The 14604-nt window shown below is 41.7% G+C and overlaps 1 protein-coding gene across 2 annotated transcripts in view; it reads right to left on the bottom strand.

Moving 5' to 3' along the window:
* The window catches only part of USP6NL (USP6 N-terminal like), a 118839-nt gene extending 105121 nt beyond the window's left edge, over positions 1-13718 (bottom strand). For both annotated transcript variants that reach the window (XM_013943705.2, XM_067317309.1), the window contains exons 1-2: positions 13612-13718; positions 8641-8730 (exon numbers count right to left, since the gene is read on the bottom strand). In XM_013943705.2, the coding sequence (XP_013799159.2) occupies positions 8641-8644 (4 nt within the window). In that variant the 5' untranslated portion in view covers positions 8645-8730; positions 13612-13718. The remainder of the gene's footprint in view (positions 1-8640; positions 8731-13611) is intronic.
* Between the last annotated feature and the right edge of the window lie 886 nt (positions 13719-14604).

Here is a 14604-nt window from a genome sequence, read left to right as displayed (position 1 = left end):
GGATCTGGCTACAAAGTACAGCTGTGGCACACACAGCATCGCTGATGCGAGATCCCTGCAGCTGACAAGTTTCACTGCCAAAAAGCAAGTCTGGGGAGAGGGTGGGGAAGGAGGGTTACGGTGTTGCACCATTTGTATATCCCAAAGAGAAGCGCCACAAATAATATTGCTCGTAAAACATCATACAAAATTCTACTACTACCAAAAAAAGAAAAAAAAGAGAGAGAGAGAAAAGGCTTTATCGCGACCGCAACAAATGGCATTCTGGCGAGAGCCTCCTCTTTCTCCGCATCTCCCACACTCCCGGGCAGTCCGACAGCAGTGCAAGGAGGGGGCTCTGCGCGAGCCTTTCAGCAGGCCGCCCGGGAATGAGGCAGATTTTCAAAGGGCTTTTCAAGCCTCAATCAAAAAGACCGCGTTCAAGAAACCTCTGGTATGGCAAACCGGAGTGCTTTAATAAAACAAAGGGCTCTTTTATATGAGGGATCTATTAGCTTAATGACTGCACAGGCCAAAAGCAGGGGCGATTCCACAGTGTGCTGGTACGCCTTCTAGTGCAGACCTTAATCGATTATGTTGCGTGCCATAAAACAGGAGGAAAAAAAACATGCCATCAGCTTCCGAAACTAGCCTTGAAGGCCTGCAGAGTCTCCTGCTTACATTAGAAATTTTGGATAACAGGGTAAGTACAGGAGGATCAATAGCTTTGAAAAAACTCCAGTGCAGTCTTGTCAGTCCCCCACACAATTTTGAGAAAGAAAATCTCTTACTTATACAGGGGTTCGTCTGCAATGACAGATTAAAAACAAACAAACAAACAAAAAAACCCCACTTATAACCAGCTGCTAGATAGGATATCACCTAAGTACAGCTACTTTGTTTATACAAACATTTGCAAACATCCTCTAAACATTGAAGGGACAACAGATTGGATAGTTTAAGTAAAGAAAAGATCTTAAATTTAAACAAATACAGAGCCAGCCATGGAGCCAGTAATCCTGCTGGGATTACTTGCATAACCCCATTTATGGCAACAACCCCAAGTATTTTCCATCCGCGCTACAAATCAAAGAAGTTGTCTCCTATCAAAAAAATCACATAAAGAATGTCAGAGGAGTTTTTCTTGAAACACAGTCAATTTAGCTTAAAATAACTGCATATCTTGTAAATCAGATATTTTGTTTCTTGAATACGAACAAGGGAGAAAAAACACACAACTTTAAGGAACAGCGCACTTCTTTCTCTTATCTGGGGTACGTCCCACCACCGAGCAGCAACAGTTTCCCATTTCCAACACAGCAGTGCCTATTACTCAATCGCGCAGAAATCGCACACAGAACGTAACCCAACAGGTAAGGAAAGGCTTCTGGTTTTCATGGGCATTTTAGCTGCGAGTTTCTGCACCCTTCATCTTTGGAATGTACTTGAATGCCACATTCAACTTATCACAGGATGAACAGGATCCCAGAAATATGAATAGCTCACATAGTGGTGGATACTTGATATTCGCTCCAGGGAACAAGGTTAAACTGTTCTTCGCTACTTATTGTTAAGTTCTCCTGCAGTAGAAAAATCCCCAACAGAGGCTTTACTGTGCAATGTTCAATATAGAGGAGTACGGAGATGGTCCCAGCAACTAAGACTTAAAGAAGAAACCTGTGACAGGGAGAGTATTACCTTGCCAAAGACACGTACTTCTGTGTACAGTGATCAGACATAATGCTCGATTCAGCAGTCCTTACTGATAAATCAAAATAATGAGAGGCAGATAGATTTAGAAAGAGGACTCTCTCTATATATACATGCACACATAAAAGAATGTGTGTGTGTATACATATATATTTTTCTTTTTGCAAATACATATATCCACATATAGCATTAAAAGAATTACCATTGCCATTTTTAGAACACACACACAGAGTTGAAGTGCCATAAAATAAATAATTTTTAAATAACCCATGCTTAATCTTCATTGCAAGCGTGACAGAAGATATATGTGAAATGCAATGACCTCCTCTTAAAACAAGATGTTCAGGGAGTAACAATTGGGCTATACTAAAACACTGGTCCTCCAGTAACATGCATAATGGTAGCTTTTCTGCCACAGCTCTCCTGTCAGCTCAGAACTAACGACAGCTTTCTGCCAGTACTAACATCTTGGTTTACAAACAGAAATTACATTGGTTTAAATGCAGGTGTCATGTTACACTAACTTATTTACAGTAGCCCTATCAACCTGACCACCAATTTTAAGCTACAGGGAGAAAGCTCAGCTGAAGGAAGTCAGGTTTAATGGCAACATTAACAAAAAAAAATAATTGTAAATAATAAATGTAAAGGGTGTTGTTCTGTTTGGGTTTTTACACATAGCTTTACTATACCTTATTGACTAATTTAAATAAAACAGCAAACACCAAGGAATACCTGTTTGTTAACAAAGTCTTATAAAAAGTAAGGTTACTGAACTTGGATACGTCACCTGAAAGCACAGTTTCTGAACATGATAAATGTATTTTTGATAGCTGCAACCTCCTGCAAAGTTTCAGAGAAGAAACAGACTTCATTTCAGTCTATCCAGGTCACCATGTATTCTGTCCACTTAAAGTGACCGAGAACAAGAGAACCCTGCAAATGCAAAAATACTTGTTTTCCTCTTCCAATCTAAAAATAAAGTCTATGTGCAAGGAAAGCCACAACCTACCAGCCCTAAATATCCCAAGATGATATAAAATAAAGGAAGAATTAGGAAAATTTTAATCTGAAAAGTCAGCTAAATGCAGACAGATTTCAAAAAAAAAAAAATCCAAAACAAACACTTTCACTTGTGTTCTGACACATTTAAAATAATTACTAATTTACTGTTTCATAAATGACCTAAACTGTACTACCATCCAAAGAAAAGAGTCATGGGGTCTCAGAAGTTATGTCATTATGTCAATTTATGTAAATAAGAAGTTCAACATCGTAAAATGTGAATATGAAAAAGCTAAGTAAGTTTCTACAAACATGCCTACGTTTTCTAAGGGGGATGTATCAGTGGTGTGTACGTAAAGTATTCTGGTATACATTTTATTCTAATGCACCCTCTGTATTTAGAGGGGAGGTTTAATCGCAGCACTGGTGAGAAACTGGATCATCTGAGATCTGATCAGCCCGCTGGAGATGTCTCTCCTCACTTACTATAAAGGAAACCTAGGATTACTAAAATCCATGCACACCTCAAGCAAGGGAAAAACAGCATTACCACTGAAAGGAACACAGTTGCACCGACCAGCCGCTTATTCTCGCTGCTGTGTGCTCTCTCCTCCTTGCAGCAGTACAACCATTCAGGCAGCTGTGTGGTGAAGAGATCAGGGAACCCACCCAGTTCGAAACCCACCCAGGCTCACGAAGGTTTGTGCGACAATGAAGAGCGCAGGAGCTCAACGCTAGGGGCTGCAGAAGGACACCACCACCACTACTGACATGGAAACACTTAAGTGGCTCATGACATTTTAAAGACCCTCAGTTCAATCTCGGCGCTCTCTACATGCGAGACATTTCTAACGAAGCTCTGCTTCATCAGAAGCTTTTTCTGCAAGTCCATAAAAGCTCCTGTAGCTCATTAACTCCAACCTCCCAATGCCTGCTCTGCATTTCAAGTCCAAAGACCACCTCCAGCACAGTTTCCGACAGCCTCCCTTGAGTACTAACCACGCCGTGCAGAGAGGACAGCCAGCTGACGCAGCATTAACTATTTCGATCTGAAGAAAGAAGAAGTGAAAAACTAAGACAATACAGAAAAGTAATGACGAAGCACGATGAAGAACAGCAGCACTTCTCCTGACAGGGCTAGGCTCAGGAGCCCATCAACTTAGTGGACATGCACTTTTTACGCTTCAGCTTCCCACTACGAAAAAAAGTTACTACACTATTTCTTCTTCTTCTTCCTCCAATCCAAGAACTCATGTGTCAGTACAGTAACGCACACCAGCAAATTCCCCTGCCAGGTTCACAGAAGAGCAGAGCAAGGATAAGTAAGACAAATACTCAGGCTGTCAATTAAATAACTTTTAGGAGTCAGCAAGGCACAGAAGGTTACTAAATAAAAAGTATTTTGCGATTTCATTCTTATCCAGATTTTTGAAGTGCAGGGTGTTTTTTATCATTTAACTCTAAAAATGTTTTGAACACATCCCAAGTCTTCCAACAGTTCTTTATCATTCAGACCTTCATATTGACATTTTTCATAAAGAATTACTATTTCAAATTTCAGTAAAGATGACCTAGGACACAATAGCTTCTTTATCTTTCTAATCCTTAGAAATACTATCATTGATAAATATACATTATGCTGTGAAATCAGGAGAAAAATCGCAGAAAATATTTCATATACAAAATAGAGGCTTGAAGATACAGAAAGTTCAGTGTTAAGAATTCATGGTTCAAAAATTAAAACAAAAACTCAGCACATAATAATGTAAACCTGACCTCCTTTAGCTGATCATTATTATGTTTTGTTAAAAAGAAATTTCGCTTACTTTTCAGTTTTCCTTCCTCAGCATGCAATTTTCTGTATAGATCAGAAGAATTTAGCCTTTTTCTTTTGTGATACTGTATTTCAGCTCATTGAAAGCAACAGTAATGACTATAAAGGCTCTTAACCTACATCAACCATGTTTAGAATTATTTGCAACACTACGCAAAACACAAAAAAGTGTACAACAAACCTAAAATAAATTGTGGGAAACAGATATTTTTCTATCACTAAGTTTATGAACACACTGACTTAGTCCTCAATTCACTATAAATTCAATCTGGCATACAAGGAGGGCAGATCAGAGGTGAGGGGAGAAATTGAGCCAGCCTTAACAAAACAGAGCTTTCTAAGCCCAGAAAGCTTTATAAAAGCCCCGAACAAACTTTTTTTTTCAGTTGCAAATGTAAGAATATAAACACATTGGCTTGGTTTTTTAATTCCCAAGTTTACTGCTCATGAACAGATAAACTGATAGCTAAATCTACTTCTTTATACACACTACAGGAACTCAAAAAAAAAAAAGAAATCACAAAACCTAAGGTTCATCTCTGAACACAAACTAGAAAGCCAGCTGTAATGAGAGGTCAAGATAAATAACCAACCATCAAACAGAAGCAGCCTTTAATCACACCCGAGTAGTCTTGATTTGAACCGGTGAGGCAAAAAGCTTCCCACCTCATTACCAGGCCACAACACACAATTCCAAAATATAAGATTACATTGCATAGCATCTCTCCAAACACACAAAATGCACTCCAAACCTCTCAGGAGATCACAAAGAAAATCTAAACAGATAATACCGAAGCATGAAGAACAGCAGGCTAATTTCCCAACTGCATGCAATATAAGCTTTTAAGGGGTGGGAAACAAAACTAAAAGCAAAAAGACAAAGCCAGGAAAGAATTATTTTGTACAATTTATTACGGCAGCAGAACTAAAAAAAAAAAAAAAAAAAAAAAGTTGGCACTGTATACTCTGCTTTTAGAAAAAACCCGAAGATGTCAGCAGCTTGTTTCAAGAAGGATAGTATTTAGTACAACAGTGTATACCAACATTTAGTTAAATTGTTTCCCAACCGAGTTTATTCTAGAAGCTTAAATAAGTTCACTGCACTGACCTACTCCTTCTGCAAAGGAGGAATCATAGGAAAACTCTCAAATATAAAGAGCACAGTTTATAATCATAAGAATTTCTCATGATACTACACATTTTCCAGCAGCTAAACATCAATAACTGAAAAAAATTTTTTTACAGATTAAACCAACTTTTTCCATGGTGTGACATTTAGGCAGGTTGCATATAGCCACGATTTCTGTGACAAGTTATCTTTAAATGTAAAATAAATCAAGTTCAATGTAACTTACCTACACTGTATACTGTTAACCACCCTTTAAGCACATGATCCCACTGTCCTACGGTGCACGCAATTTCACAGCACAATTTGAAATCTCCATTTGTCTTATTCACATTTACAAAAACAGACATTTATAAGGCATTACACAGAAATAAAAGCCTTAATAGAAACTGCCTCCGTTTTAACATGTTTACAGATTCTCTGCACCACCCAAGCAGGGGAGAACTTTCCATGAAAGCCAGACTTTGCAACCCTATCAATATTCTCCTCTTGAGTGAACAGGATCCAAAAGCCCTACTTGCACACATGATAATAATTAAAAGCTATACATCAGCAGTAGTTCCCCTGCTCGCTTTCTGAAAATACACAACTGATCACTTCCTTAAAAATAAGCTTGTGTGTGTTTAAGTACCAAGATATTAGAGGTTTACTTATGCAAGTTGTTTTGATAAAAGAATGTGCCGTATGTGACAAACTCCTCAAATGACAAATGCAATGAAAGGAAAAAATGGCTTTTTAAGCTAATGAATAAGGCTGACAAAGAGACAAATAGATATGAATTGCCTGAGATTAGGACAGACATCAGAAAAGGGATTTAATCATTTTAGGACTAAGATACCAGAACAGTCTTTCACAAACTGTAGCGGAAATACATACTGAGTCAAATGTACCACAATAAAATAGTAACTAATGTAAACAAAGAAATAATGTAGTTTGCTTAGAACAGCAGTCTGAATTTATGAACCAAGAAGGTACCTTTTTAGTCTGACTTTCCTCCATGTTATATTAGATTTTAATTTTGAATGGCACCAGCAGATGCACAAGTCTGGAATATCAGAATATAAGAAACCCTGACCACATTAACATATTTAGCTATTCTAGGTGCATGAAGCTTTTGTGATTAAGTTTACACATACAAAAGTATACAAATAAATATATCTGCATAAGATGATAAATACCTCATAGACTGAGGTATTTAGTGCAGAGCTGCCTAAACTTCATAGAGCAAGCTCGTAGTTCGCGTTTCACTAAAGCAAACAGTAAACTAACAAGTCCAAAAGCAACTCAGTATAAAAACAGAATGTTCTCTAATTTATATTTTTTTAAAAGCAGATTTTTTCCATTGTGCCCGTGAAACCCATGGCTCAGCAAAGACTTGAGTATCAATGTCTAATACAGGAATGTGGTGTTCTTCCTGCAAACACAAGGCTGTACTTTGAGTAACATTATTATTAAGCACCACAAAAAACATTGCCCAAGTGTTATCTGTCATTTGAATAAGCCTCTACATTCTTTGTAATATAAAGCTAAACCCTCCAGTCTGGAATCATTTCAGATTCTCACCAAAATCAGTGGTATATTGCTCAAGTCATGACAACATTTGCTGTACTCAAACTAACAACATTTAAAAATCATCGCAGCAACACTTTAGTGAGTCACACAGACACAGCAACTATGATTCAAAAGCTAACAAGACTTGTAGATATTTGTTATGTTCAAGACTATCCATTAGGCAATGACAGCACAGGAGATGCTCTATAAAACACATGAAGATTAATACAGTAGTGTTTGAGAAGTCAGGATATTCAGGTACATGGAATAAATGACAACTTTTCAGGCAGTTATTCAAAATTGCAAATACTTTAAATGTCAGAAACTCAACAAATGGGAAATAACGTACATGAATACTAAAATAGTTCCATTGACATTAAGCATGAAGCTTCAAGTTCAGAAAAATCTTTCAATCTTATTTTTTTGGTGCAGTTCTTTTTTGCTGCAATTAGCAAGTATTTCCTCCACCAATTTTCTTTCTTTTAGATGAAAAGAACAATCATTTTTCATTTAGTTTGACATGAAATTTAACCAACAATTTTCTTTAGTCACTTCCTCTCAGAAAATGAAATGGACTTATTTTACTGGCAAAAGATATAATTATCCTATGAACTAGATGCTCATTTTTTAAAAAGATTTAGTACAGTTGTGTTGAAACTAAACTACATTATAAATACAGTTGTTGTGCATCAGAAGTTATATTGTTATTTCTGCATGATGCAAGACTAAGTAATGCTGCTGTCAAGCAGAAGACTCACATTAAGCAAAACTTATGAAAGACGTTTATATACTCAAAACTGTTTTCTGAAAAGAGACTGTCTTAATCAAAAAACTTCTAGTGTCTTTCATCTTTTTTTTGTGAAAACAGATCTTAAAGTCACAGTATTCTGAAGCTCAAGATCTTTTCAAAACATGCCAAAATTCCTTTGGGATCAGACCTCTATAGGGGAATTTAAGTAATATATTTATTTTTTTCTCCATAAAATGAAGTCCATTCATTTTCTATTGGATTTTTACCAACGATTTTAATTTAGTGGGCATTCGCATATTTTGGAGTCTTTAGCAAACCCAAGACATTTTCCCCTCAGAGTTGCATGTTTTATTTAAATGGAAAAAAACAAACATCAACTTGTTTCAGAACTTACCTTCTTGAAAAAGATACAAGACTACCAACACAGAAGTATTACAGAGCATACATTCATCAAAATTTTGCAGGTAAAGAATAGCATCTGCCAAACTTGGCTTTATGTGGTTAGTTGTAAGGGACTGGAAAGACGAAACTCAGTGTGAACATTTTTGAGGAAGAAGAACCTTCCAAAACCCAATACAGAAGTACATTTCTTCTAAACTGAAAACTAAGGGTTTCTTTTTTAAGAGATTCTTGTTTTTGGTGCTGAATATTACAAGACATGGCACAATAAAAGAATCTACTCACTCATGACTGGAGACTTCTTTGCATATAATCCAAGACAGGTCGTGAAGCAAGGTGTCTTGTTGGAGAAGGTTTCTCAGAGGTATACATGTCCTGATGGTAATAGGATAAAAAAAATACATATATCATTTTTTCAACTTAAAAATAACTGATTTTTTTTAATATAAATTGTTTTTCCTATCAACTTTTCATCCTCCTTGTTAAAAAAAGGAATACAAGGATGTATTTGTTATGACTGAGGGACTTTACTGCTTACGGATATATTTTGAAGCTTAGCAACTCAAAACGTGTACTTTCTATCATCCATATTATAAAACTGCTTGCACAGACTAGTTCATAAAATGTAACTTTTCCCAAAGGGTAATAAACATTCTTTAAGAAAGGAAAAGTACAGGACTATAATAGGGATATCATAACTGAAAATAGGATCAGAGTAATACTTTCCTTCAGCAAGCTCAGCTAGCAAGAAGATGCAATAACACAATATTTCTTTGAAACACTATGACCACGAGCAAATTTACTAAATAAACATGGGTTGGCACTAACGGCCAAGACTTCCTCCCAGAAATAAAACCTGAAAAAGCTACAACTTCTGGTGAGTGTAAACTATCTATCTGACCTGTCAAACACACGACTGACATCAGAAAGAGATATCCAGGCAGGGCAGATGTGGATTCACTAACAATATGCCTGGCTTTCTCCAAAGCTAAATATACAGGACTTAATCTTCAACAACGATGGCACAGCAACTACGTTTTAGAACATTTATTATATAATCTCCATCCTGCTGCCATAAGCAAGTTTACACAAATCTGCGATAGTTGAATGAAAGTAACTTCACCTCATAGCCGAGATAATATACATAAAGCTGTAAATTTTTCTTCGAATACCTGCACAAAGACAGAGCTTCTGTAAAGGAAGAAATATAACGTGATTTATGCCCTCTTTTCATAGCCAATTAGAAGGTGCTGAACCCGGCCACCTGCGCTAGCCGAGCCAGATAATACCTTGCGCTGACCCAGATGTCAAGCCTCAACTCTCCTGATCTCCTAAGGGCTTAAAAAGAAGACAAAGAAGCAAAGCAAGAGATCTAACTTTCTTTAAAGTGTGACTTAGCATAACATTTCCAGATTTACAGCACACACTGAAGCAGCAGAGGAACTAGCATAGCACTGCATTCGCAGCACAGCTCCCGAATCAACTGCAAAAGCAAAAAACAAAACAAAAAAAAATCTAAAAGAAAACCTACAGTGATGCTACAGACTGTAGAGACTGAAAATTACAATGAACTTTTTTACATTGAAAGAGTAAGGTGGAGAAGAGGCTTAATAGGTGAAGAAAATGGTATTGTGCGGCAGAAATATGTATGCAAACATATTAAAAACCACAAGAACACAAAGCCGTTAGATTGTTGTTTTCCACTGACTGCACTTTTTGAATTGCGGGTCCTGTCAATTCTCTGTGAGTGGCTGCTAAATTAAACATTTAAGCACACACAGCCTAATCAAAAATGAAGAGTCTGGTTAAAACGTATCATTAGAACTACAGTCTTGTCGGTTTTCTTTTGATTACCAATGTCAAAATTAGCAAATGCAACTTCCACGATGTTTAATCATTTACTGGACTAATTACAGTTATTATGTTAGACCATGCAATGAGTCATACGGGCGGCACGCAGCTCCGGTCCAGACACTTTGGACTGCAGCGCCACGCTACCTTTAGGCCTCAGTCGCTCCACAAAGTTATACAGAGACAGCTGGAAGACTGAAGCCTCCTCCTCTGTCGCATTCTCCAAGGGTACAGCCTCTCCTTATTTTCATAAACACGAACTAACAGTACTTTGCCTCAGAGACATTACATGACACTTTGCTGTTTGTATGTTCAGGAAAATGCTGCTCATTAGGCAAAAACCAAGCATTGGTTTTGAAAACCACTTAACGCTAATAATAGCATAATTATCCATCATATCATTCATAAAATCTCGTCATGTAAAAGCAAGGAAATGAGTAGTGGAGAATATAGTAGCTATATACTACCTAAAACACGTTTAATATCAATGAAAAGTGAATGTTTCAGTACAGCATAGCAACCTGAACTTCGACTTTCACATATGAAATCTGTTTGTTATCTTGCTTTCTGTATGTAAATATTTTGTTTGGGTATTACTAATATCTGCTTACTAGTCAGTATATACTTCTGATAAAATTCAGGTTTTGTTCCTTGAAATAGTGCTGCATATGCAGATTATAATTTTTCCCTGTGTTCATAACTTTATCACTACATTTGCTGAAGGCTGTTTAATTGGACTCTTCAAAAGGGCGTACTTATTCCTCCATTAAAAAAAAGTTAAAGTTTCATATTGTATTTACAATTTGGAGCACAGCAATAGCAAGCAGTATCGGAAAACAAGGAAAGGTCAATATTGCCACATATCAGAAAGTCTGCGTTTACTGTTGCATTGCAATAGTGATGCTCTTCCTAAGGATGTGTGTTAGGAAACTAAATTGTTGGCATTAGCTGTCTTAACCAATGACCTGATTTATTTCAATGCTTGTACTCTTCTCTCCTACACACAAGCATTACCACATGTTATACAACAGAGGAAAGAAAGAATGTCACTTGTTGAGTGTCTTGCTGTACAAATATCATCTTGGAAAAACTGTCTTTTAATTCAAGATAGTAGCTGAAGCCCTTTACGCTTTCTCTTACAATTAACAAGGTTATAAAACACACACACACACACAGTTTACCCTTTTCTTTACTGAAGCACTAACCCTTCTATCCCATCCAGAATTTTCTTAGCAATAAGACACATTTACTAGCCCTCGGTGGTATTCAACTCATATAGCTGTGAAATGTTAAAGTTTGGTTTGAAAGGAGTATCTGAAGTGGGAGAAGCTCTTTACAACTTCAAATTCAAGCACGCTGATAATACACCCAATTACATGTTTCCACACCTAGTGCCAGATCTCCTTTTTACCAAATTTTCTGTCTAAAAGGAATATGAACCAGATTTGCAAGTAAATTACAGCTTATTATAATTCACTGCACTATGTTTCTATCCAGAGACAAAGAGATCCCTTGAAGTTGACAACTATTAAAGATTCAGGTCTATTCTGCCTGTACTTATTCTAGTTTCTGTTTAACTTCAATGCTAAGAAGTTAACACTAAGAATTTATGATCCCAGTCTCCAAGGATAAGGAATCACAGAAGCAGCATGCAACTGCACTGTTTTATGACACATACACACACACAAGAAGACAAAATAGTCTAAACAGAGCCTGCTTGCACAAAGCAGTATTTTACTGTCATTTACTTTCTTCTTTAAACCAAAATGTTATTGCCCCTCAAAGGAAACAGATGCAGAGATTTCAGAAGCGTGCATTTTAAAGTTTTGCTGGCTGGCAAAACATTGAGTCCGGAATTATTGGTTTCTCCGCTATATAATCAGAGGGCAAAAGAACAGCTTCTTTAAAGGCTTATTTTACAGTGCAACCAAGCTGAATTAACTCTGAAGTTATAACCAGCAACAGCAGAAGTTACGAAGAAGCTAAACGAAGTCAACGAAGAGCACGGCTATTAAGAAGAACACAACAAAAGCTCCCAACGTACTGTCCAGCTTCCCAGTGGCCTAGCTCAGGACAGCGGAAACATAAAATTCACAACAAAATAAGGCTACTGCTGCTCAGGAACCTACACGGAGTCGCTGGCTGGCCACGGGCGAGGGAGCACAGGGAAGCACGGGTGAAACCGGCGCGGCGGCGCACCCTGCGCTTTGTTCACGGCAGGGTATTTGCACTACCAAGCGCTCAGCAAATTGCTTTTGGTTTCAGGCACCGCCGATTGGCCGCTCTGCTCGACACGCGCCCGCTCGGCGAAGTTGGAGTTTCGATCGTCCCCGAGCCGCTCCGCATTACAGAGCGCGCATCAGACTCGCTAACCGCACACGCCCCGTGGTTTAATCGAAACACTGGAGCCAGACCGGCCCCGCACAGGACAGGTTTGCTGTCCGCAGGGCGGATCGCCTCCCCCTGTAACTCCCCGCGGGAGCGCGGAACCGGCTACCCCAGCAGCCCGCTCCCCGGGCGCCTGCCCGCCCCGAGCGGAAAACCGCGCAGAGAAAGTTATTCCGAAGCACTTCGGGGCGAATGACCGGCACAGGAGAGCGGCATCCCCGGAGCCACCAAACGCGGCCACGGGCCCGCGCTGCGGGGCCGGGGGAGCCCAGGGGCCCGGGCAGCGCCCCGCCGCGCCGCGCACCTGCAGCGTCGCCGCAAGCGGAGCGGGCGGCGGGTACCGAGAGCGGCCAGCAGCGGGGCCCGGCGCCCCCAGACCTCCCCGCTCCCAGCGGCCTCCCGGGGATCCGCGCCCCCCCCCGGCAGGCGGGTCGGGCCCAGCGGCCTCGGGCCACGCGCGACCCTCGGCCCCGACACCGCCACGGCCCTGCAGCCCCTCGCTGCGCCGCCGGGGAAGCGCCGCCTCCCCCCCCTCCTCCCGGGGGGCCCCTGCTGCCGGGGGCTCCCGGCCCCCGGGCTCTGCCCCACGGCGCCCAAACCTCGCGAAGGGACCCGGGGGCATCTCCGCCGCGGCCTCCCCCCGCCGAGCTCCCCACACGCTGCCCCTCCCCGACAGCGATAGTAGGGTCCCTCCGGTCCCCCCACCCCCGTTTGGAATGGAACAGTCCGAAGCGCCCCAATACCCTCAGGGAACCGACTCCCGCCTCTTCCACCTCCCAGCCCCGCGGGTGGAGGTGCCCAGCCCCGCGCTCCCCCCCGGGGGAGGATGGTAGTACCCGCCTCCCCTCCGCTCTCTAGGAACAGGGCGCGCGTCCCACCCCGCCCGCCGCAGTGGGGAACTCCGGCGCGCCCCACCCCCCGCCCCAGGAATGGAAGGGTCCGGCCGGCCACCCCGCCGCAACGAGCGGCGCCCACCCCGGGGAACGGGGGGTCACACAATGGCCGGCGCGCCCCTACCTTTGCTCGGCTTCCTCCTCCTCCCGGGGCCTCCGTCCGCCTCCTCCCCAGCGGCGCTTCCCTGCTTGCTGCCCCGGGACCAGCGGCCTCCAACCAGGAAGTGCCCTGGCGTGACACCGGCTGCCGCAGCTATGGAAACCCTCCCCGCCCCCTTCCCCTCCCCCTCCCCCGCCGGCCCCGGCCGCGGCCGCGGCCCGGCGCCGTCGCGCAGGGCTAACCGGCGCCCGCCGCCATCTTGGACTCACAACGAGGCGCGGGGGTGGCGGACCCCGCCGCCCCGGCCGCCCCAGCCGCCGCCATCTTGCGCCCGTAACGAGGCGCGGGAGCCCCGCGGAGGCGCCAGTGCCCGGCGGCGCGGGCAGGTGTCCCGGGGCCGAAGGGGGGAGGTTGAAATACAGCATTTTGGTTGACCGTCACAAGCTGATATTTGAAAATCGATAAAGTGGGCCAGGGTGAGTGCCCATCGCACCGCTCCTGGCATCACGCACGCCTCGAGGAGGGAGGCTTTGATGGCCGCCCTGCCTCTACCCTACGCGGCCTCGCGTGGTGGAGCGCTCCCGCGCCCTGTGCACACATAACCCACGCGTATGGGTGCTTTGCATGGGGCAGCAAACCATGTTAGGAGCAAAACTGGAAGGGAAGGAGCGTGGAAACGTGGCAAAGGGCCATTTGAGACTGTTGGGCATCTCAGATGCCATAGTGATGTATGTCACTAGCAGAAGGGGCTACTTTGGTATGCAAAGAAGACCATCGTAGTTAAAAGGGAAGTTAAAGTAGCAATAAAATACAATTTTACATTAAAAACAGACTATAGTAAACAGTAATTAACATATCTTACTAAAAGACATCCAATGATAATACAAAAAGAGTGTAATGTTCAGTAAATGTATTGAGTGTTTTGAACAATCCTGCATTCAATAATTCTGTCTAAATACTCTCAAATAGTAACAAAGGAGTTTAGTGCACTCTACTAAACTCTTTAAAATCAGTATT

The sequence above is a fragment of the Apteryx mantelli genome, chromosome 1, assembly GCF_036417845.1.
Source record: "Apteryx mantelli isolate bAptMan1 chromosome 1, bAptMan1.hap1, whole genome shotgun sequence".
NCBI classification, from domain to species: domain Eukaryota; kingdom Metazoa; phylum Chordata; class Aves; order Apterygiformes; family Apterygidae; genus Apteryx; species Apteryx mantelli.
This window is presented reverse-complemented; position numbering and strand designations above follow the sequence as displayed.